This window comes from Microtus pennsylvanicus, chromosome 11 (genome assembly GCF_037038515.1).
Source record: "Microtus pennsylvanicus isolate mMicPen1 chromosome 11, mMicPen1.hap1, whole genome shotgun sequence".
Lineage (NCBI taxonomy): Eukaryota > Metazoa > Chordata > Mammalia > Rodentia > Cricetidae > Microtus > Microtus pennsylvanicus.
Window position 1 is genome coordinate 2,518,470 of NC_134589.1, and position 22,937 is coordinate 2,541,406.

The 22,937-nt window shown below is 49.4% G+C and overlaps 1 protein-coding gene across 1 annotated transcript in view; it reads right to left on the bottom strand.

Moving 5' to 3' along the window:
• The window catches only part of Rnf213 (ring finger protein 213), a 97,190-nt gene that overhangs the window by 24,211 nt on the left and 50,042 nt on the right, over nucleotides 1–22,937 (bottom strand). The window contains exons 29-44 of the mRNA XM_075989899.1: nucleotides 17,119–20,715; nucleotides 15,401–15,537; nucleotides 14,938–15,033; nucleotides 13,294–13,412; nucleotides 11,849–11,968; nucleotides 11,352–11,446; nucleotides 10,817–10,958; nucleotides 10,450–10,588; nucleotides 8,800–8,991; nucleotides 7,142–7,272; nucleotides 5,792–5,946; nucleotides 4,612–4,824; nucleotides 4,183–4,364; nucleotides 3,729–3,849; nucleotides 1,227–1,327; nucleotides 924–1,106 (exon numbers count right to left, since the gene is read on the bottom strand). Of these exons, the coding sequence (XP_075846014.1) occupies nucleotides 924–1,106; nucleotides 1,227–1,327; nucleotides 3,729–3,849; nucleotides 4,183–4,364; nucleotides 4,612–4,824; nucleotides 5,792–5,946; nucleotides 7,142–7,272; nucleotides 8,800–8,991; nucleotides 10,450–10,588; nucleotides 10,817–10,958; nucleotides 11,352–11,446; nucleotides 11,849–11,968; nucleotides 13,294–13,412; nucleotides 14,938–15,033; nucleotides 15,401–15,537; nucleotides 17,119–20,715 (5,723 nt within the window). The remainder of the gene's footprint in view (nucleotides 1–923; nucleotides 1,107–1,226; nucleotides 1,328–3,728; nucleotides 3,850–4,182; nucleotides 4,365–4,611; nucleotides 4,825–5,791; nucleotides 5,947–7,141; nucleotides 7,273–8,799; nucleotides 8,992–10,449; nucleotides 10,589–10,816; nucleotides 10,959–11,351; nucleotides 11,447–11,848; nucleotides 11,969–13,293; nucleotides 13,413–14,937; nucleotides 15,034–15,400; nucleotides 15,538–17,118; nucleotides 20,716–22,937) is intronic.

The following is a 22,937-nucleotide window of genomic DNA, read 5'->3' on the forward strand; positions in this document are numbered from 1 at the left end:
AACTCTTCGAGACACAGTGATGTCTGTGAGATTTTGTTCCCAACCATTCCAGGCAGAGTGAGATTACATAATATTTTGCCTTAATGCTTGTTTGACCTTGAATTCATGGCCATTCTTCTATATCAGTCTTCTGCTAGGTTTAAATTGCTAGGTTTAAAACTAGGCTAGCTTTTTTGTTTGGAATCAAAGTTACAATGATAAGAATGATATTCAGACTGCAACAGTGTCAATATTGCTTCTAGGAAAACTGTCAGTGTTTGGACCCCTGGGTGTCCTAGAGTGTGGAGGAGGAGGAGAAGGTAACAAGGTCTGGGCTGCTGAGGCCTCTGCTTGTCAATCTCCAGAAAGCTGGGCTAAATCTGCCTTCATCCTCGGTCAGAGAATAACAAGAGGACAGATGAGGATCAGGGCAGGGTTAGGGAGGTGCTGGTCCAAAAAGTCAAGGTAGAGAGTGATCAAGATAATAATCTGATGTTTCTATATGCACATATGTTCACATATTGACACCCACATGGATATCCGCCCACATGAACACATACATACAAGGAGGGCAGACGACGGGCTGGGGTATGGGTCAGAGGCCGGCCACATGCTGAGCCTGCATGAGTCCCTGGGTTCCATCCCCAGCATTGCTCTAACCCTCCCCACTAAAAGATGCCGAGCCAGAACTACATGCTTGGTTTTCTCTCAAGCACATTATTTATGATTTTCTGGTTTATTTCCTCTATGTTTGCTGGCTCTATGTTTGTGCCTGTCTTATTTGGGAAAGGAATTTTGAGGCAGATGTCCAGGAAGGCTTGCTTCTGAGAGTTCTCTGAAGCAAGCCTTTGGGCCCAGGGAAAGCTGACCAAACGAAGATTGGATTCTCCAGAGACCGCATAGGAAAAAGAGAGGAAGGAAGCTTAGGAGAAAGGGCGTCTTACCTGTGTTCCCGGGAAACAGTTGGTGAGAACTGGTCTGACAAGTCAGTTAAGCAGTAGGGGCATATCATTTGCCCCGGGACGAGCCAGGTTTTGATGCAGGGCAGACAACATATGTGATCGCAAGGCAGACAGACAGGGTCCTGTGCATCTCCCAGGCAGATGTAACAAGGCTGAATACCAAACCTACAACCAAGAAGACAATCAGTTGCAGAGCGGAAGAGCTGCCTGGAAGGAGCGCGCACTTCCACCCCAAGTGCAGGTGTAAAAGAGCTCGCTCTCGGAGTCTTGTCCTGCACAGCTCACCTGCTGAATGTCTTGCTGACTTTGTCCTTGCATTCACAAAGCATCTTCATTACAGCCACAAATGGCCTGTGGGTCTTGAGGTCCGAGTTCTCTTCAAGACACTGAGGGAGAAGGGCAATACTGAGCAATGAGGGGGCCTGAGACTCAACACCATGATCCCATCCTGACTATGTCGTGTCTACAACACTGGGCTCCTGTGATGCTCCTCTTAGCAAGTTCGGAGAGTTTTGTGGGCTCGAGAAGTGTTTTGGCATTTAAGAGCAGTGGTTTGAATCTCAACCACCTGTATTTCCAGTTCCAAGGACCTGACACTCTCTCTGGCTTCCTTGGGTATTAGGCATACACGTGGTAAACAGACATGCATGCAGGCAAAACACAGAAAAGCCATGCACGTAAAATATAAATTAAGTATGATCAGACATGGTGGTGCTCGCCTTTAATTCCAGCACTTGGGAGGCAAAAGCAGGCAGATCTTGGTGAGTTCAAGGCCAGCCAGGTCTTCATAGTGAATTCTAAGACACCCAACGCTACTTAGTGAGACCATGCCTCAAAAAAAAAAAAAAAAAAAAAAAAAACAAACAAAAAAATCTCACATTTAAAATGCCTTTAAAAATCAAAAACAAAAATCATTACAGTATTTTATTTTTCTATCTGTATAAACTCAGATAACTCAGATTATCAGGTTTGGTGGAACTGATCTCCATGAGTCTTCTTAGTTTCTGTGACTGTGCTCTTCATGTGCATGTCCACATGTGTGTGGAGACAGGAGGACAGACAACCTCAGCTGTCACCTGTGCATGTCCACATGCGTGTGGAGACAGGAGGACAGACAACCTCAGCTGTCACCTGTGCATGTCCACATGCGTGTGGAGACAGGAGGACAGACAACCTCAGCTGTCACCTGTGCATGTCCACATGTGTGGAGACAGGAGGACAGACAACCTCAGCTGTCACCTGTGCATGTCCACATGTGTGGAGACTGGAGGACAGACAACCTCAGCTGTCACCTGTGCATGTCCACATGTGTGGAGACTGGAGGACAGACAACCTCATCTGTCACCTGTGCATGTCCACATGTGTGGAGACTGGAGGACAGACAACCTCAGCTGTCACCTGTGCATGTCCACATGTGTGGAGACTGGAGGACAGACAACCTCAGCTGTCACCTGTGCATGTCCACATGTGTGGAGACTGGAGGACAGACAACCTCAGCTGTCACCTGTGCATGTCCACATGTGTGGAGACTGGAGGACAGACAACCTCAGCTGTCACCTGTGCATGTCCACATGTGTGGAGACAGGAGGACAGACAACCTCAGCTGTCACCTGTGCATGTCCACATGTGTGTGGAGACAGGAGGACAGACAACCTCAGCTGTCACCTGTGCATGTCCACATGTGTGTGGAGACAGGAGGACAGACAACCTCAGCTGTCACCTGTGCATGTCCACATGTGTGTAGACTGGAGGACAGACAACCTCAGCTGTCACCTGTGCATGTCCACATGTGTGGAGACTGGAGGACAGACAACCTCAGCTGTCACCTGTGCATGTCCACATGTGTGTAGACAGGAGGACAGACAACCTCAGCTGTCACCTGTGCATGTCCACATGTGTGTAGACAGGAGGACAGACAACCTCAGGGGCCATCACCACACTCATCTCACCCCCGTTGTTAAAAGACACAGTTTACTAATCATGACCATCCAGAGAGCCCCTGGGGATCTCCACTTTCCCAATGTTGGGATTACAAGTACAAGTCACATCTGGCTTTTATGTGTGGTTCCGGGGATTGAACTCTGGTCCTCTACTGAACCATCTGCCCAGTTCTGACTGTGCTGCTTTCCAAAATACAAAATTCCCAACTTCGGAATTTTTCCCTATTCATTTTTTTTAGACAGTACTCCTTTATGTACTTCTGACTATCCTGGAACTCACTATGTAGGCCAGGTTGCCCTTGAACTCACATAGCTCCACCTGCCTCTGCCTCCCCAGTGCTTGAAATAAAAAAGGCAAGCACCACCACCACCTGACTCCCCTATTTATCTTTTAGGGTCCTACCTCCATATCATGAGACATTTTGATTTGTAAATAATAATGTAATTACTGGCTGTGTATATATTACTAACCTTTAAAAGAAATGTTAGTTTTGGGGAATCAAACCTTTGCTTTAGAATAATCTCTAGAAGGAGGCTGGAAAGATTGCTCAGCAGTTAATAGCACTGGCTCCTCTTCCTGAGGACCAGGTTTCGGTTCAATTCCTTGCACCCATATGGCAGCTCACAAACCTCTGTATCTCCAGTTCCAGGATATCTGACATCCTCACACAGACATATTCAGGCGAAACACCAATGTACATAAAATAAATTATTAAAAAAGAATAATCTATTGAATAATCGTAAGGTTTAGGGAAACAGTGCTGCAACCAGAGGAAACTGTCAAGGGAGGTTTCAGCTCTCCATGCTGCTCAGAGTCGGGCAGACCTTACTGAAGCCCAGCACTCACCTTGTCTAGTAAGAAGACGTGCTTGGTTACCAGCTGACTCAGCTCGGGAATCTGGCTTTCAGTCTCCAGGAGAACATGCTCCACAAAGAGCGCAATGGAGAAAATGCGGTTCCACAGGGCTCTGTCAAAGAAGGAGTTAGCCATGAGCTCTGACAGGGAGCCAGCGACACAGGAGGAGAGAGCAGGGCTGAACAGAGGCTGGAGCTAGAGGTGAGGCAGTCCGAGGGCTCTTTCCCTGCACAGCGCTGTTCCAGACAGTGCCCTACTCTTGCCCACACCAGGGCCATGGGAGACCCAAGCCATGTTCCATACCTCAACACACAGTGGTCCTGCAAACTCAACACAAGGACAGGTCAATGAGGTCTCTCTGCCCACCCTCTCTCTCAGCAGGCTGTAGGATTTGGAAGGTCCCAGGGTGAGCACGGAGTGCACTGAGCAGGCTCTTGCTGCTCACCTGACCTCCTGGACGGTGTTTCTGGTTGTGTTCCCACAGCCCCGCAAATACTCTCTGGAACAGACAAGCTCCAGCGGCGTGGCCAGATTCTTCACCATCTGTAACCAGGCCTTGGGACTCGGCTTCAGGATGTCTCCCGTCAGGACTTCAACACAGGCCATTGCTGCAAGCGCATCTAGTGTCTGGAACAAGAACTGGCAGTTGCCCAGCAGGGTCCTCTTCTCCATCACCACCCTTCAACACAGTCCTGCATCCTTATTCCCAGTGTGTTGTGGGCCCAGGCTTGTCCCCTATCCCTCCATTACACTGCAGATGGGCCCGTAAAGAATCTCCTATGGGGACAGGGCTCCATAAGCCCTCTGCTGATGCAGTGGATGTGATGGGTCACCGAGGGCAGGCCCAGCTGGCCCTCCCCGGGGGGACCCCTACCATTTCACTCCCAGCCCAGCTCGGCTTCTGTGCGGCTTCACTGAGACTTCTCAGGACCCGGGGCTGGATAGTCAGCACTCTGGAGAAGTTCTGCAGCCGTATCCTGAAGTGCTGGTAGGCAAGGTGCACCCAGGGCAAGGAGAGCCCTTCCTCAGGCATTCCTGAAGTCACTTGGAGCTCACGGAGACAGGACCACAGGGCCATCTGCAGCAACTGGAGACAAAAGCAGTTCAGTACAGAGTTGTACATGATGAAGACATGCTTTTCTGTGGAAGATCATAAGTATTCTAAAGCGAGTTTTTAAAAAAGTTGATCTAATCTGTTAGCTCGTGTCTCTTCAGGACGATGACTACCTGGCTGCTTTCTGGTTGAGTTTTATGGTCATTTTGCTCAATGGCACTCGAAACTGGTATGCTTACTAGTCTTATGCCAACTAGACACAGCTAGAGTCATTGGAGAGGAGAGAGCCTCAGTTGAGAAAACACCTCTGCAAGATCAGGCTGGAGGCAAGTCTGTAGGGCATTTTCTTTTTTCTTCTCTATGTATCCCTTGCTGTCCTGGAACTCACTGTGTAGACCAAGGCTGGTCTCAAACTGCAGAGATCCCCCTACCTCTGCCTCCCAGGTGCTGGGATTAAAGGGTGCCACCACCACCTGGCTCCCCCATTTCTCTTTTAAGGTCTTAGACACTGCATTCCATCCCGACATCCACATTTATTCTATCAGCAGGTGGTTTATTAAGTCTCACAAATCGAACAAGGCTTGATCCATAATGATTCTAGGAAGAACTGCATTAACTGTTTGAGGCAGTCAAATGCATCAATCCAGTGAATTTTATTTTTATATTTATTATAATTATTATTTTTATTATTACTGTTACTATTGGTTTCCTGTAGCCTAGGCTGCTCCTGAACTTGCTTTGGTCTTCAACTACTGTTCCTCCTGCCTCTATCTCTGTAGTGGAGGGATTATAGATTATCTAGGATTATAAATGTCTGCCACTATAAGGGCAGCTAAGCGGAGATCTTAGAACTCCTTCAAGTGACACAAGGTTGCCTCTAGAAGACACAGAGTGGAGGCTGGGGGTTTGATCCTGAGTGTCCCATAGCTCTAACGGTGTCCTAATCTGGCAACACTGGCCGAGGTGAGAATGGGCTCCTGTCCATATCATCCATACCTACCTTTAACTCCTCCCTTGAAGCCACTTTCATGGTCAAAAGCAGGAAGTCCTTCGAGTAGCTCTGCAGAAGATCCTGCTGCTGTGCCACAGGGAGCTGAGCCAGAAACCTGCCCAAGGGAGTCTTCTGGAAGATTTCCACGAACTTCTTAGATAACCCTACAGGAGAAGGCAGAGGGTGGCATCAGCGGGCGAAACCTGGAGTCTAGGGAAGAAAGAGGTCACTGCCCCAAGAAGGAGCCATGAGACCCAGGCTGGAGGGGTGGCTGTGCTGAACTGGAGCCCAGAGTGGCGCTGGCTGACTGGCCGCTGTCCAGAAGCCGGGGAAAACAAATAGAGGCAGAAGCAGTGTTAAGGTTGGGTCATGAACAGCCAAGCTAGCCCAGGAAGAAAACATGGGCGACACCCCGTCTGTGGTCTGTAGAGTTAAGGGTGGGTTAGCAGAGGCTGGTCCTCAGGCTGGAGTCAGGGGCCACACCAACAATCACTCTGCTTCCCTCGACTCTGCTTGCAGCTGCTCAGAACCAGCAGGGGCAGAGGGTCTGTCGTCAGGAAAATGGACAGATCCTCAATGTTTGACAGCAAGGTGCTCTGTGACGTGGAGGACCTGATGGCTCCACATGGAGGAGGATGCTCTGCTCTGATAAATTCCATAATAGGGACATTTCCTGAGTTGTCCAGGAGCCCAGGTGAGAAAATCCTTCCTATTCCGGGAAGCAAACTCTTCCCTGAGGTAACGTGGTCCATTTGTCATGCTTCCAAACAGTGAGGAAAGGATTTACCCTGTCAGGTCACCTAGAGACTTATGACCCTTGATGGAGACTTCTGCTTTCAGCAGAATTTTGATTTCTGGTTACATGAATTTGTGCATGTATGTGTACATGCACATGTACTCATGTATCACAGCACATGTGTGGAGGTCAAAGGACAACTTGTACCAATCAGCTCCCTCCTCCTGACATGCAGATATCAAGGATTGAATTCAGATTATCTGGGGCTTGGTGCCAGATGCCTACGCCCACTGAGCCACCTTGTCAGCCCTACAACAGAAGTTTTCAAACACCATTCTGGGGGCTGCTCTACTACCAGAGTGTTAAAACTGAAACCTCCAAAATTGCCCTGTCTTCAGCAGGTAAATTCTTTTTTTTAATTTTGTTTTTTTTCGAGACAGCGTTTCTCTGTAGCTTCTGAGCCTGTCCAGGAACTAGCTCTCATAGACCAGGCTAGCCTCGAACTCACAGAGATCCGCCCACTCTTCCTCTCAAGTGCTGAGATTAAAGGTGTGTGCTGCTTATGCCCGGCTGAGCAGGTTAATGTTTGTGCAATGCCTTGAGCCTGCTGTGGGGTAGCTCACCCTCTGTGTCTGTGATATACTGAGCCTGCATCCAGAGCTCCTCCAGGTAGTCCCTGATCCTCCAGCTAAAAGGCACAGAATTGCAGGCGTCCTTGGGCAGGTTCATGTGGCTCTGTACCAGGATGGAGGACCTGCAGCAAGGTGAACGAGAGGGTGGTTTGTGAGTTGCTACTTGAGCCATGAGGTAGTGTGCACAACGCAGCCTTCAGTCCTGAGAGAGAGAGGCTATCACTGGGGCACGGCTGTGATGGGCCACTTGTCTACATGGGTGAGGTCCTGGGCAGCAGTTCATACGACAAGGAGCAGGAGAAGACATGTTAGGGATGGGAGATGTCTCAGTCAAGTCAAGGTGTGCAAGCATGAGGTCCTGTGTTTGGACCCCAGCACCCTCTTTAAAAAAGGTGAGTGCAGTTGCATCCACTTGAATTCCCAGGGCAGGGAGGCAGAGATGAGGAGTGGCCCTGGTGTTGGCTGTGCAGCCACTCTAGCCAAATAGGAAGCTTCAAGATGAGAGAACTTCTCAGAAAAGAAGGGAGTCGTGGGAGAGATGGCTCAGCAGTTAAAAGCAGATGCTGCTCTTCCAGAGGACCTGAGTTCAGTTCCCAGCACCCACATCATGGATGATATCTGCCTGCAGCTCCAGCTCCACCGGCTCTTCTGGTCTCCATGACAACCACGTAAACAGACATAGACACACACAAATAAAAACAAACCTTTAACAAGTGGTCTGCCCTGACTGAGGAAAATACGCTGTGCTAATGCACATGCCTGTGCACATATGGGCATACACACACACACAATAAATTCTTAAAATTAAAAAAAAATTAAAAGACTACTGTTTAAGGTCTCGTGGATAGCTGCAGGTAGGTGTCTAGGTCAGTGATTCTGCTATATATGAACTCAAGGAAAACCCTTGTTTACAGACAGAAGAAAAGTGGCAGCAAGAGCCAAGTTAGTTGCCCAAAATTCTGTGGCAGAACCAAGTCTCTGAAGCCTCCCCCTCCCCTACTCCTCCTGTGCAGAGGTCTGGCCATTAGCTTGAAGCTTTCTTACATGAACATCAGCAGCACGCTGTACTCTAAGCAAGTGCTCCCACCAGCAGTTCAGAATTCCATTACTGGAGAGATGGTTCAGTAGTTAAGGGTGCTTTCTGCTCTACCTGAGCTCAGTTCTGTTCCTGTTACCCACATTCAGTGGCTCACAACTGTCTGGAACCCCTGCTCCAGGGATCCAATACCCTCTTTGGGGCTCTATGGGCACCCACATACATGGTACCCACACAATTTTTAATATCCCCTTCTTTTATGTATTTCTTTATAGTCTACATTTTGGAGCCAAGGTTTCTGTGAGTCCAAGCCTTCCAGGTCAGGCCTTGGGGAAGGGAGAAGCACAAGAAAGGCAAAGTAGAGGTTCTGCCAGCTCAGCATCTGTGTGCACAATAGAACCTGGTGAACTGAACATCACATGTGCCCTCAGAGTAGGCAGATGGAACAGCAGAGTGACCAGGACCTCTCAGAGTTTCTGTGAGCATTGTCTGCTGCTGTGATGCTCCAGGATGCACTGAGCAGGTGCACAGGGTACCAGCACTAGCTTGGGGAGAGAGCATGGTGCTGCTCTGTTCTCAACTTGCCCTCCATAAAAGCAAGGCTTCCACTTACCCGGTGTTGTTTACCACAAGAGGGATGTTCAGGAACTTAATATCTCTGAAAATAAACATCCAAAGATCTTGGGCCCAGGCTGGAGAATCTGACTGAGCCAATAGCTCCAGGTTGCCATCTCTGTCCATGTAAGATATCATGCTGGCCAGGAAGGGGGTGACCACATTTTGAATCCGCTTCCATAGTGTATGCCTGCAACAGGGCAGAGGAAACCCATATGGTTAGGGTACTCACGACATGCACTACTGCTGCTTCCGCATTCTCATCCTGAGGTTCCCACATGGAAGCTGGAATAACACAGCTTGCCAGTATTTTCAAGAATGGGGAAGGTGGTTGGAGATGGCTCAACTGTTAGCAGCATGGGTCACATAGCAGCATGGGTTACATGGTTAACGGCATGGGATACATGGTTAACGGCATGGGATACGTGGTTAACGGCATGGGTTACATGGTTAACGGCATGGGTTACATGGTTAACAGCACGGGTTACATGGTTAACAGCACGGGATACATGGTTAACGGCATGTTGTTAACTACATCACTCTGCGCTGCTGATCTGCTGAGGACTATAGTGTGAATAAGTGGTAAGCATCATCATACCATGAACCAAGACTTAAGTTCAACCTCCAGCACCATCCCAAGACAAAAATTGATTTGAAGATTGTAGGAAAACATTTATTAAGTAATGTTGTGGACTGGTATCTAGTGTTAGCATCTAATACAGAGAATGTGAATAGAAGAGATTAAAACCTGCTGAGGAAGGAAACAGTTGTCACAGTGGACAAAGACCTCCCTTGAGACAACAGCAGGAGTGCATCACTAGGAGTCACACCAGCAGGAGTGCATCACTAGAGTCACACCAGCAGGAGTCCATCACTAGAGTCACACCAGCAGGAGTGCATCACTAGAGTCACACCAGCAGGAGTGCATCACTAGAGTCACACCAGCAGGAGTGCATCACTAGAGTCACACCAGCAGGAGTGCGTCACTAGAGTCACACCAGCAGGAGTGCGTCACTAGAGTCACACCAGCAGGAGTGCATCACTAGAGTCACACCAGTAGGAGTGCATCACTAGAGTCACACCAGCAGGAGTGCATCACTAGAGTCACACCAGCAGGAGTGCGTCACTAGAGTCACACCAGCAGGAGTGCGTCACTGAGAGTCACACCAGCAGGAGTACATCACTAGAGTCACACCAGCAGGAGTACATGACTACGAGTCACACCAGCAGGAGCGCATCACTGAGAGTCACACCAGCAGGAGCGCATCACTGAGAGTCACACCAGCAGGAGCACATCACTAGAGTCACACCAGCAGGAGTGCCTCACTAGAGTCACACCAGCAGGAGTGCATCACTAGAGTCACACCAGCAGGAGTGCATCACTAGAGTCACACCAGCAGGAGTGCATCACTAGAGTCACACCAGCAGGAGTACATCACTGGAGTCACACCAGTAGGAGTGCTTCACTAGAGTCACACCAGCAGGAGTGCATCACTAGAGTCACACCAGCAGGAGTGCATCACTAGAGTCACACCAGCAGGAGTGCATCACTAGAGTCACACCAGCAGGAGTGCATCACTAGAGTCACACCAACAGACTACATCACTGGAGTGCTACAAAGGCCTCCCTGCAGCTTTTACCCTTGTACCTGAAGGTGCCTGCCTCCTGGAGGGCATCCTGATTGGCAGCCTCCCTGGTGATCCACTGCTTTTGACTTGGGGTCTGGTTCTCTTCTTGCTTCTTTAGGAGAACATGGAGGCGCATCTTAGATTTCCGCAAAAAGGAGGCTGTGAAGATGATGGGAACTGATTTGATGAATTCATGCATGCTTGTTTTTAGGGTGCATCATAGGGTTTGACCCTCCTTATCCAAGAAAAAAGCTGCCCACCCTTTGGTCCGGAAAGTTCTATTACATTATCCATTGTCTGCTGCTCCTGCCAAGTCCAAGAAGCCTGAAAGATCACCCTCTCCACATGAGATGGAAGATGCGGCACTAGGGTGCAGAGCTCACTCACCACTGCGTGCGTTGTCTTCATTTAAGAGGCCAAGAAGAATGGTGACTCTCCTCGTGCTGCGTGCGCAGCTCTCATTCTGGTCCCTGAGCATCCCCACTGCACTCTGCACACAGCTCCGCAGCAGTCTGGTGGTGTCCAGGACCTGTGCACACCCAGGAAGAGAACAGGCTTCTAGTTGCCAGTTCCAGTCTGGACAAAGGCCAGGCCACCCATGTGAAATGATGGTTTTGTGTTGGCAACCATGTGGCCCCAGTTGGTGGTCATTATGGCAAAAGTTGCACTACAGCCTACCAGCCATATCCCTCCATGACCAACATTAGCAAGCAAGCCAGGGATGAGGAATGGGACAGAACTAACTTAGTGAAGGGAATGATTCACTGACACATCCACTGTGGAAGGAGGACAGGGTCCAGCCCAAGCCTCCCACAGTCATAACTACAGGGTTCTTATAACTCCCAGGAGAGAGGTCAAAGGTGCAGCTCCCTTAGCCAATGGGAAAAGCAGGACTGACATCCCAGCCTCCCGGGTCAGATACCATCTCCGGCTCCTCTGGACCTTCCACTTCCATTCTTTCCTCTGATATTTCCCCTGACTCGCTGGTCTCTGTCTCCATCGCCTCCTCTAGTTCATCTGTTAGACAAAAGGCAAGGCAAACATGCTCCAGTTACCATGAGGACCAGAATGGGGTGTGTCACATGGTCTGGGACTTGCCCGGCTTCCCTGCCCCTATCTGTAGTGGTGGCCCTAGTAAAGGGAACATGTGCCTGTCTATCAGCTCCAACTCTTGCCCAGGTGCTCCCTAGCCTGGCAAGGCCTCCAAGGGCTGGCAAAGGAACCCTAAGTAGACTGGCGAGCTGTGGGCACACTCAGGGCGCCTTCCCCTCGGCCACACCAGTTTGTTATGAACTCTGAGGGCCGGGGCTGCAAGAGCAGCGTGGCTCTGCGTCCAGCACCACAGCACCACAGCACTGCCGCCCCTAACATTTCCCCGTCACCTCCACCATGTCCCCAGATGGCTGTCTTGTGACTCACGCTCAGGGTTGTCCGCTGGCTTGAACAGCTGGCTGATGGTGACATTCTGCAGTTTAGTGACATCTGAGGCCATGATTGTGGATCTGCGGAGGTCGTCGATGTGTACAGACCGCCACAGCCCTGTGAAGAACACAGTCACTGGAGCCCTCTGTAGCCTAGCTGTGTCCTTACGTCCTTACAAACCACATATGCCAGCCTGGCTCCTATGTCCACTTTATTATTACTTTTCTGTGCATGTGTATGTGTATGTGTACGTGTGTGCACGCATGTGCCATAGCACTGTGTGGAGCCTGGGGATCAAACTCATAATGTTAAGATTCACAGAAAGTGCCTTTACCTCCTGTTCTGTCCACCTGGGCTAACACAAATTTTTTTGGAAGATTGATTAACTGATTTTTATGTATTGATTATTTGCCAACAAGTATATATGTACACCATGTGTGTGCCTTGCAGGTCAGACAAGGTTGTCAGATCCCTTGGAACTGGAGATACAGATGGCTATGATTGCTGTGTGCGTGCTAGGAATCACACCCAGGTTCTCTGCACCGGCAGTCGACACTCTTAATCACTCTTCACCCCGAGTTTTAATTACATTCCAGCAGATGGGGTCATTAGTACCCCAAAGTCTAAGCCCCTAGACATGGGAGAAACTACAAGATCTGGGGACAAGATCAACCTAAGCACTCTTTAAGATGTTAAGTAAGCTTTTGCAAAGTGCCATGGTGAGCTCGGGACTCCTCATCCATATCTCACCACAGTCACCTTGTCATCATTAGTAAAGGGCCCATGGGTGCCACTGCAGCCACCTCGTCATCATTAGTAAAGGGCCCATGGGTGACACCACAGCCACCTCGTCATCATTAGTAAAGGGCCCATGGGTGACACCACAGCCACCTCGTCATCATTAGTAAAGGCGTGTGAGGCACTGGCGAGGTCTGCTCTCCATTATCTATGAAATTATCCATTGCTTATTCCCATTTCTGGAATAGACATGTCTTAAAACAGGAGAGAGCAGGGGACTCTGATTTCTCCCAGAGTCAGTGCAGAAAACTGACAGGAAATGAGAGAAAAGCTAGAAATCTAAGATAGAAGTGTGTGCAGTCACCATATCCGGCTAAAAATAATGCTTCGGTAACTGGTTAAGAAACCTCACGGTGACTTACAAGTATTGCTGGGATTCAGATTCTAATTCCAGACACAGGACCACACCTCAAATACTATATAAAGGAACACACACTAGAGCAGTGGCTCTCAACCTTCCTGACGTGGCGACCCCTTAATACAGATGTTCATGTTATAGTGACCCCAACCGTAAAATGATTTCATTACTACTCATAACTATAAGCATGCTACTGTTTTGACTCGTAAGGAAAGTATGTGATCTGCGGGATATCTGACATGTGACCCACTGTTGAGAACATTGTCCTGGGGTACTGTGGTCCTACCTCCATGGAACCCCACGTACGATGTACCACTTCCCACTCGGGAAAGTTTTGTGATGAAATAAATGAAGACAAAGTCCTTCGTTCCTTGAGTTTTGTTGATTTCATTGATGATGGAATACCTGTTTTAAAAAAAAGCAAAACAAATCAATGCCAGGCAAGCAAACCTGTGTCAGGAGCTGGCACAGGCCCTGGGAGCTGACGGGCGACCTCAGTCACAGTGTCAGGAGATTGAAACGCACTTCACAACCTCATGATGATTTGGGCTCAATTCCCCTCTTCCCAGAATCCTCTGCTCAGGAGTGCCCTTCCTTTTCTGAATAGAATTGTGTGCTCACAACTCTTTGCTTTGCTGTGACACAGGCTAAGGAGCCCTGCGCACAGTGTTGAAAAGGACACACACACACACTTTAGAAGCAGGGCCTGGTAGCACAGGCTGGTCACACTGCTCGGGAGACTGAATCATGAGGACTATACGTTCAAGGCTAGCCTGGACAACTCTGTGAGACCCTGTGAAGAATGAAAAGTAAAAAGAGGCTGGAGAGCTGGCTCAGCAGTTAAGAGCACTTGCTGCTCTCCCAGAGGACCCAGGTTTGATTCTCAGCACCCACATGGCGGCTTACTGCTGCCTGCAACTCCAGTTCCAGGAGAGTCAATGCCCTTATTTGGCCTCTGGAGGTACCAGGTACATATACACACATATGCCCTCAAAATCAAAATGATGATCTTAAAAATTAAAAAGAGGGCTGTTGCAGCTCAGTGATGGAGAACTGGTTTATGAACATAATTGAGGTTGCTGGGCACTAGTGGCGTACACCTTTAATCCCAGCTCTGGGGAAGCAGAGGCAGGCAGATCTCTATGAATTTGAGGTCAGCTCGGTCTACAAAGTAAGTTTGAGGACAGCCTACGTTGTTACATTGAAAAACCATGTCAAAATATCAAAAAAACCCTGAAAATATCAAAAAAGAGAGTCAAACACACAAACATCCAGGAACCACATACCACACTCACGCATTATACACGTGTACAAACCACAAACATAACACACACACACCAATTCCACATCACCCCTCCCACAGTCTCTTCAGTTACTGCTCTTGAACTTACAATAAATTCACTGCATTGGAAACCATGGCTAGAGTGACCGCAAACGTCGTTCAAGGCCATTGCTAAACATCCTAATAAAGGGCCACTGTTTACACTTGTGTTTACAATTTTGCTCTGACCGCAGTGTGTGCACGAGCGTGGAACCTAGGGATCAACCTCACGTATCAGTCCTTAGGAGAGATTTCAAGACCTTAGGAGAGACTTCACTAGGACACGGGCTCTCTGAGTAGGCTAAGCTTGCCCAGGGATCATCTGCTCTGTCTCCCCAGCACTGGTACGGCAAGTGTGCATTGCTACACCCAGACTTTACGTGGGCGCTGGGGATTGAACTCAGGTCCTCTTGCTCACGGGAATGCGCTAGTCCCTAGACCTCCAGCTGTTTTCATTTATTTATATAGTCGTCTGCTGCAAGGAAGAGGATTTTCTTGTTAATTCCTGTTTCTCGTGGCACTGCAGTGCTTCAGAGAGAGATTCTTCTGAGGTTGTGAGGGAGTGTGGCTTCCCTGTGTTGTTTCTTCTAGACAACCCTGAAAACATACTTGGCAGAGGCTACAAGCTGTGCGCCGTGGTCGCCATCGTCAAAGTCCGTCTGGATGACAAGGATTTTACGCCTGGCTGGGTTCATTAAGCAAGAGCTGGAGGAGAAAGGGAATTACCAGGTGAGTTCCCTGTCCCGGAAAATGGATAAAGGAATTCCCTGATGGAGGGTGAGGCCAGGGCCACACAGAAAAAGCATGCAGAGATGCCTTGGTGAGGTAAGCAGATGACTCAGCAGAATTCCAAATGGCCAGCAAGGCTTCCTGGGAGACAGAGGACCAGGCTGGGAAGCTCTGTGCGAGGACTAGAGTAGTGGAGACAGAGAGGCCGAGCGGGAGTCCTAGGCATGACCCTGCAGACTGAAGCCCCCACCCTCAGTTCACTGGCCAGTGCCAGTTACTACAGCCCCGCCATGGCACCAGGCCAGGCTGGGTCCCTGAAAGTGGAGCTAGCAGGGCACCTCACCGGACTTCCTTAAGGAAGGAGTATTCAGTGTCGAACTGCTGCAGGGACAGGACCGCAGGCCTTGAGGCCAGTCCTCTCAGCTCAGACTCCAAGTCTTGACAGTCCGTACTGGTCAGCAGTCTGGAGAAGGTCGTGATCTGCAAAGAGGGGGCGAACTGTTGGCCAGAAGCCAAAGGGGAGGCCGTCTGCTGTTAGAGCCCAGACACGTGAGTGTGAACCCCACCATGGTGGGCATATGTGTTTCCAGGAGGAACACAAGCCCAGAGACTCTCCAGAGACAAGACAGGTGAGGTAAGAGGAGCAACAGGGTTCACAGCACCCGAGAGAAGTGCCCTGACAAGTGCTTGGTCTCCTTCCTGTTTGGACCCTTCTGGGAGAGTCTCAGATTTCTTTAGGACCCAGCACAAATGTCACTTCCTACACAGGACAGACATCCTGCTGTCCAATGGTGTTAGCCTCTGGCCTCTTCCTCCTGTCAGGGCAGTTCTCAGTAGGCCACGCCCACACCGCAAACTCAAATATCCCTTAGGCTGTGCTGACACTTGAGCCCCCAGTTCTCATGTCCTTGCCTGATCCCTGAGCTTCTGATTCCCTCACATCCAAACCTGATGCTCCTTCCTAAACTTCCTGTGTTGCTAATCAAAGCCTGCGGAAGTGAGGAGGGTGAGGAGGGCTCTGGGAGTGCCCTGTCAGCAGATGCCCATGCCCACTGCCCCTCCATGAAGTCAGTAATTAGCCTGTGGTCTGTACCCAACCATTGTCTGTCTGTCTGTCTGTCTCTCTCCTTGTGCATGGGTATTTTCCTTGCATGTATTTCTGTGCACCCCTTGTATGTCTGGTCGCTGCAGGGATCAGAAGGAGGTACTGAATCCCCTGGAACTAGAGTGACAGCTGGTTGTGAGCTGCCATGTGGGTTCTGGGAATTGAACCCAGGTCCTTTGGAAGAGAACCCAGTGCTCCTCACCATTGAACATTCTCTCCAACCACCCAACCATTTCTTCATTTGTTTGCTTGTTTGTTTTTCAAGACAAGGGTTCTCTGTGTGCCCCTGGCTGTCCTTAAACACATTAGTAGGCCAGGATGGCCTGAAAATCAGAGATCTGCCTGCTTCTGCCTCCTGAGTGCAGGGACTATCCTGATCCTGAAGCTTTTAACTGAGCTGCTTCCATGATGGTCTCTGCCTCACTGTTGTCCCATTGCCACAGCCCTTCTCGACATTCACCTGCAGTGTTGCTCTTGGCAGGAAGGATCGAGTTCCTTAGCAGAGCCACTGAGGACCCCTGAAGGAGCTTTCTGATCATCTCAACCTCAGGACACAAAACTCACAGCTTGGAGCCTCAAGCTCTACCAGTGAATTCTCCCAGCGGTTTTCAGTCTCAGTCCCTTTGTCCTTGCATGTGCCCAGCCAGCCCTAGGGGTGCCTCTTAAAGAAAGCCCCATCTGTCCTCCCATCGCGTGCACAGCAGGCTTCCTGTGGTGCTGACCCTGAACACCGCCTTTCTAAGCTCCACACACACTGACCTACAAGAGAACAGTGTGAGGCCAGGGACACTGAACTTACCCACTGTGCTCAGAACATAATGGGGAGCCCAGGGTCAGCATACCCATACTACCTATAAGTCACCCTGCAGTTTGGTGTAAATCTGGGTTTAGTTCCTGACCCTAGGAGTTTTGGACCCTGGGATTAGCAGAGTTTTAGGCTATGCAAAGATGGTCACCTCTGTGAAGACAGCCTGGCCCTCCAGATGGGCCATGCGCAGGTGGGCCTGGAGGAAGTCTGCGAAGGAGTTGTGTTGTTGCTTGGAGTAATAGTCCCGCGACAGCCGCTCCGCAGTGAATGAGCCCAGTGTGGAACCACGCAGCCGGACCACAGCATCTGGTGTGGCACAATCCAGCAGGATGAGCTTGGCCTCTTCAGACACCTTGCGGTACAGCTCCTCAGTCACGTCCCTGGGGCCCTGCCTCTCCACGGCCTGCAGCACCACGGAGGCGCAGGCATCAGAGTGGTAGCCGATGAACGCGTCTGCAGGACTGTATTTGTGCCTGGCAATGAGATGATCTGTTTTCACATCTGCAAAATCATAGGCCCACTGTTGCAGCTCACGCACAATGCCCTTCTGCCACCCCTCCAGCACGGTGTTGATGTCCAGGTAGTGCTTCTCCAGCCGGTTGATGAGGGGCACAGGGAACTGTTGGTACACCACATCTTTCTCCTCAATGACGATGAGGCGGAAGTCAGTGTGGACTCGACATTTGACTCGATGCGTACCCAGGCCAAGGTCCACGTACTTCTGGCCCCCAAGGTAGACATAGTACTGGTTGAGAGCATCATACAGGCTCTCATACAGGTTCTGCAGGTTCAGCAGCACCACCATCTTTCCCGTCTCCATGCAGATCTTCACCCGGTTGATGTTCCTGCAGATCTGGGTGTATTCCTGGTCCTGGGGAAAGCTGGAGCCAAAGATGATCTCCGGTTGCTGGCCCTCACCAAAGAGCGTCTGCTGCAGGATCTGCAGGGCCACATAGTTCCTGGTCAGCACCAGCAAGTAACGGGACTCGGCCCCATCCAGCCCCCTGCTGGACGCCTGCAGACTGCTGTCAATGTTCTGCTTGATCAGTTCCACAGTGCTGACGTCTTCCTTGTACCTGGCCCCGGGAAGACTGGCTGTAAAGATGTCCAGGGCCGGGATGTTGTCCTTCCCACTGAAGTTCCGGAGGACAGCATGAGCGATGTCTTGTGGGGAAAGCCCCCGAATGGAAGCTTTGGCTTTGGCGAAGACCATCTTGATGAGGCTGTAATAGTCACGAAGCCCAAAGAATTCCTTGTCCTGGGTCTGACACACTGTTTCATAGGCCTTGGCAAAGGGTGCGAAATACCCTCGGATTCTGTCCTGAACCAGCCTGTCCGAAGAGCAGATGCCCTCCGCGCTCTCGATGAGCTCTTTCTCACTGGGACTGCCTCGTGACACAAAAATGCCCCGGTTCATCTTGGCAGGATCCAGAGCCCAGTTGGAAATGCCAACAAAGCCCACTTTTTTGTAGGGGGCAGGATCATCATCAATGCACCCATCTTCCAGCAGGGGGTGCAGCGTCTTCAGAGGCATTCTGGGTGAGTCTTCTGCCAGTCCGACCTCATCCAGCACCACCACAGAGACATACTGCTGTAGGTCCTTGCCCTGCTGGAAGCGAGCACACTGTCTGAAGGTGCCGATGATCCCTTGGGGGGTGGAGTGGGGGCTGCACTGGAACGACACCAGGTGGACCTGTTTCAGGCGGCGGAAGAGATCGGACAAGGCAGACTGCCCTTGCATGGCGTCCGCTACAATGATCTTGGCAAGGGATTTGGAGCTGCCGGGCTTCCCCACCAGGAAGAGGGGGATCTTAAGCTCTATGCAGATTACCATCATGAAGACATTCTCCTTCAAAGCCAAGTTCCTGGCAATGTTTTTCCTAATGGGTGCCCCCTTCAGAAAAAGATCTTGTACAAGTGTGATCTCATCAAGAATGACCTTGCTGTTATTGTATGGTTCTGGAAAGCACCTGCCAATGGCTCTGCGGTAGGATGCTTTCTCTTCTAAAGAGGCATGGTAACACACCCCAATGGCCATTACCAGGGACCACAGAACAGGATCTCTCTCAAAGGTGTGTTTGTTGTCACTGGCTTCGTGGAGAAAGTCATGGAGCTTGTTTAAGAGCATCTCGCTGTGGTCATGAAACCATCTGAAAACTTTGATACAGCGCTCCACATCCCGGAGGCTGACGAAACCACATTCATTCTCCCTCTTCCTCATGTACTGCTGAGAGGCGGAGAGTACATCCACAATCACAGAAGTGTGGTCTTCCGTGATAAAGTCCACTCTCTGCACGATCTGCCGGATGTAGAGATTTTCAGCATAGTCATTCAGCTGTCCAAAGTCCCATACCAGAGGAATGAGGCTTGGAGGCAGAGCGTGGACGCGGTAGACCAGCTGCCGCAGCGGGATGGAGCCCAGCCTCTCTGCAGTCTCCTCTGCACTCACCCTGTACCCCAAACCTGCTGACTCCAGGCGGAGGATCATCTCCTGGGAGTGCTTCCGGTAAGGGTTGCAAGCAGCAATGACATGCAGGCCAGAGTCTGCCTTTAGGCGCTTACCGTCCACTGCTCTGTCACACAGGACCTCTTTGATACAGCTCACAGCTTCCGTTGTGTTGGCTTCGTCAAAGAACAAGATGGTGTCCAGCTCGTGTTGGACTTTATTGAAGAAGGCTATGCCCTCAGCATCCTTGACCTTGGAGTAGATCATGGATGGAGTTGTCCCTCCATGGACCTTCACCAACTTCAGAGTTTCTGCTTCAACAGTACCACGCTTGAGGTCACTAAGGAATTTGATGAGCCTGGTTTTCCCACAGCCTGTCTCTCCCATGATGATAACTGGGATCCCACACCGAAACCGCATCTCAATGGCCAGGATCTTAAGCATATTGTCTGTTGTGAGTTCGTACGTTTCATCAGGGTCAATGGGCCACTCAATCCCCAGGGCCAGGCAGAGTCTTTCAAGCTTCTCATGTCTGGGCAGGTTGTCAAAGTTGATATTGAAGGGCACTCTCTGAAGCTTCAGCCCATCAAACAATTCTTTTGTCATGACATCCTTCTTGATGACCTTCCTATTTGAGGGATTGATGGCATCAACATAGCCATTGTTGTTGGGCTGCAAGTGAAAACCTATGAATGTCATGGTCATGCGGTCATCATTGAAGAAAACATAGGGATGGGGCTCTGACTCCCATCTCTTTCGAAGAGAGAAGGGAGCTAGGTCTTCTTCAGCAACTCCATCCATGGTGACCATGTGGTTACCGGGGCTTTGGTCTGAAGTGTGGAGAGTCGGAGTGGCAAAATCTCTCGCCATTAAGATCATGAAGGTTACCACGAAGTTCTTGAAGCCCCTGAGTGTGTCTCCAGTAAAAGCCGAGTTGCAGAAGACAGAAGCCTCACAGTCCTTGAGCTGACAGTTCAGAAACCAAGCGAAGTTCCGGAGCTCTGCCCAGGAAGGGTTGACCACGCCACAGTAAATCAGGAAGTGCTGCAGGCACTCCTCAGGGGAGCCTTCCACGGAGCCTTCTTCGAACTGAAATGTGTCCAGGTTCTGGTTTTGGTGGAACCGTTTTAAATACTGGTAAGGTCTTTGGAAAGCTTCACTGCTGAACTCCCCTGGGTCCATTCCTGGTTCCCTGTGGCTCCTGTTGGGAGTCAGTTCCATGGTAATCACTTCCTTGGGAGGACGGCAGGTAACTTTGGGGAAGATGTCAAGAAACCTGGACAGAGCTGCACGTGGATTCTGCAAAGAGGAAACACATTGTCAGTGAGTTTGTTAAAAAATGCCTTTGCGTTTGGGCTGGAGAGACGGCTCAACTGATAGGAGCACTCACTCACTGCTTGTCCAGAGGACCCAGGTTCAATTCCCAGCACCGAGTTGGCATCTCACAACTGTCTGTAATTTCAATTCCAGGGGACCTGACATCCATGGCAAAACACCAATGCACATAAAAAACAAAAAACCAACCACAGCAACAAAAAGTGCCTTTGTGTTTTACCTTTCCAAGTCTACATGGGATTTAACGATTTCCCCTGTATCCACAGGCTGGCATCTTTTGCCTGGTGCTGTTTTAGAGAACAGGATAAGAGACACATCGTTACCAAGGAAGCATTTTCTAACAGTTCTTCAGTCCCTTTTGACCAGAACCACAGCTGCTTACATCAAGACATCACGCAGACATCCCTGATGCGTCTTTGCTTCCCTCTACACAGCACAAGTCAGGTCTCTACTGTCTGTGTTACTCTCTGCATGCTACTCTTACAAGCTCCCAGAAAATAGTCTACTGAGCTCTGAGCACTCAGTGACTCGAGTTCACATGTCACCATAATTTTCTCCAGAGCACATGGGCGGGCCTGTCACAGCAATGTGTCACGAACCTGGTACCAACTTTAGGCCTAATTAGAATTTATATTGCTGATATAAAACCCCTTGACCTAACGATACTTGGTCAGGAAAGGGCTTATTTCATCTTCCAGCTCTCTCCATTACAGAGGAAAGTGAGAGCAGGAACTCAGACAGGAAGATGGAGGCAGGAACTGAAGCAGCAGCTAGGGAGGACACTGCCTACTGGTTTGTTCTCCAGGGTTTGCTCAGCCTGTCTCCTTGTGCCATCCAGAACCACAGGCCTAAGGTGGGACTCTCCCCACTCCCTCACGGACTGGGCCCAGCTACATCAATCATTAAGAAAATGCCCTGCCCTCGCCGATGACCACTTCCTAAATATAACACCAATAGCACAGACACTGAGAGAAACAAATAATAAATAGGACCTCCTGAAACTGAGAAGCTTCTGTAAAACAGGACAAAATGGCAGCCTACAGAATGGTAAAAGATCTTCACCAAGACCACATGGGACACAGGGCTGACTCCAAAATATACAAAGAACTCAAGAAATTGGTCATCAAAATAACAAATAATCTAATAAAAAATGGGGTACAAACCTAAACAGACAATTCTTAACAGAGGATCTAAAATGGTTAAAAGACACTTAAAAAAATGCTCAACATCCTTAGTCATCAGAGAAATGAAAATCAAAACAACTCTGAGATTCCATCTTACACCTGTAAGAATGGCCAAGATCAAAAACACTGATGACAACTTGTGCTGGAGAGGTTGTGGGGTAAAGGGAACACTTCTGCATTGCTGGTGGGAATACAAAAAGGTACAACACCTTTGGTTTTGTTTTTTGTTTTTTTTTTAATGTTTATTTTACGATTTGTTTATTATGTACACAATATTCTGTCTGTGTATATGCGTGCAGGCCAGAAGAGGGCACCAGACCTCATTATAGATGGTTGTGAGCCACCATGTGCTTGCAGGGAATTGAACTCAGGACCTTTGGAAGAGCAGGCAATGCTCTTAACCACTGAGCCATCTCTCCAGCCCTACAACCCCTTTGGATGTCAGTGTGACGATTTCTCAGAAAATTAGGAAACAACCTTCCTCAAGACCCAGCAATACCCCTTTTTGGTATATACCCAAAAGATGCTCAATCATACCACAAGGACACGTGTTTAACTATGTTGATAGCAGCATTATTTGTCATTGCCAGAACCCAGAGACAACCTAAATGCACCACCACAAAAGCGTGGATAAAGAACACGTGGTACTTTTATACAATGGAGTACTATACAGCAGGAAAAAATGATATATTGAAATTTGCAGGCAAATGGATGGATCTAGAAAACATATTGAGTGAGGTAACCCAGACCTACAAAGACCAATATCAGATGTACTCACTCCTAAGTGGATTTTAGACATAAAGCAAAGAAAAATCGGCCAACAATTCACAATCTCTAGACAACAAAAAGTACCCTAGGAGGGACATACATGGATCTAATCTACATAGGAAGTAGAAAAAGACAAGATCTCCTGAGTAAATTGGGAGCATGGAGCTCATGGGAAAAGGTAGAAAGGGAGGGGGAGGAAGGAAGGGAAATAGAGAAAAATATATAGTTTAATAA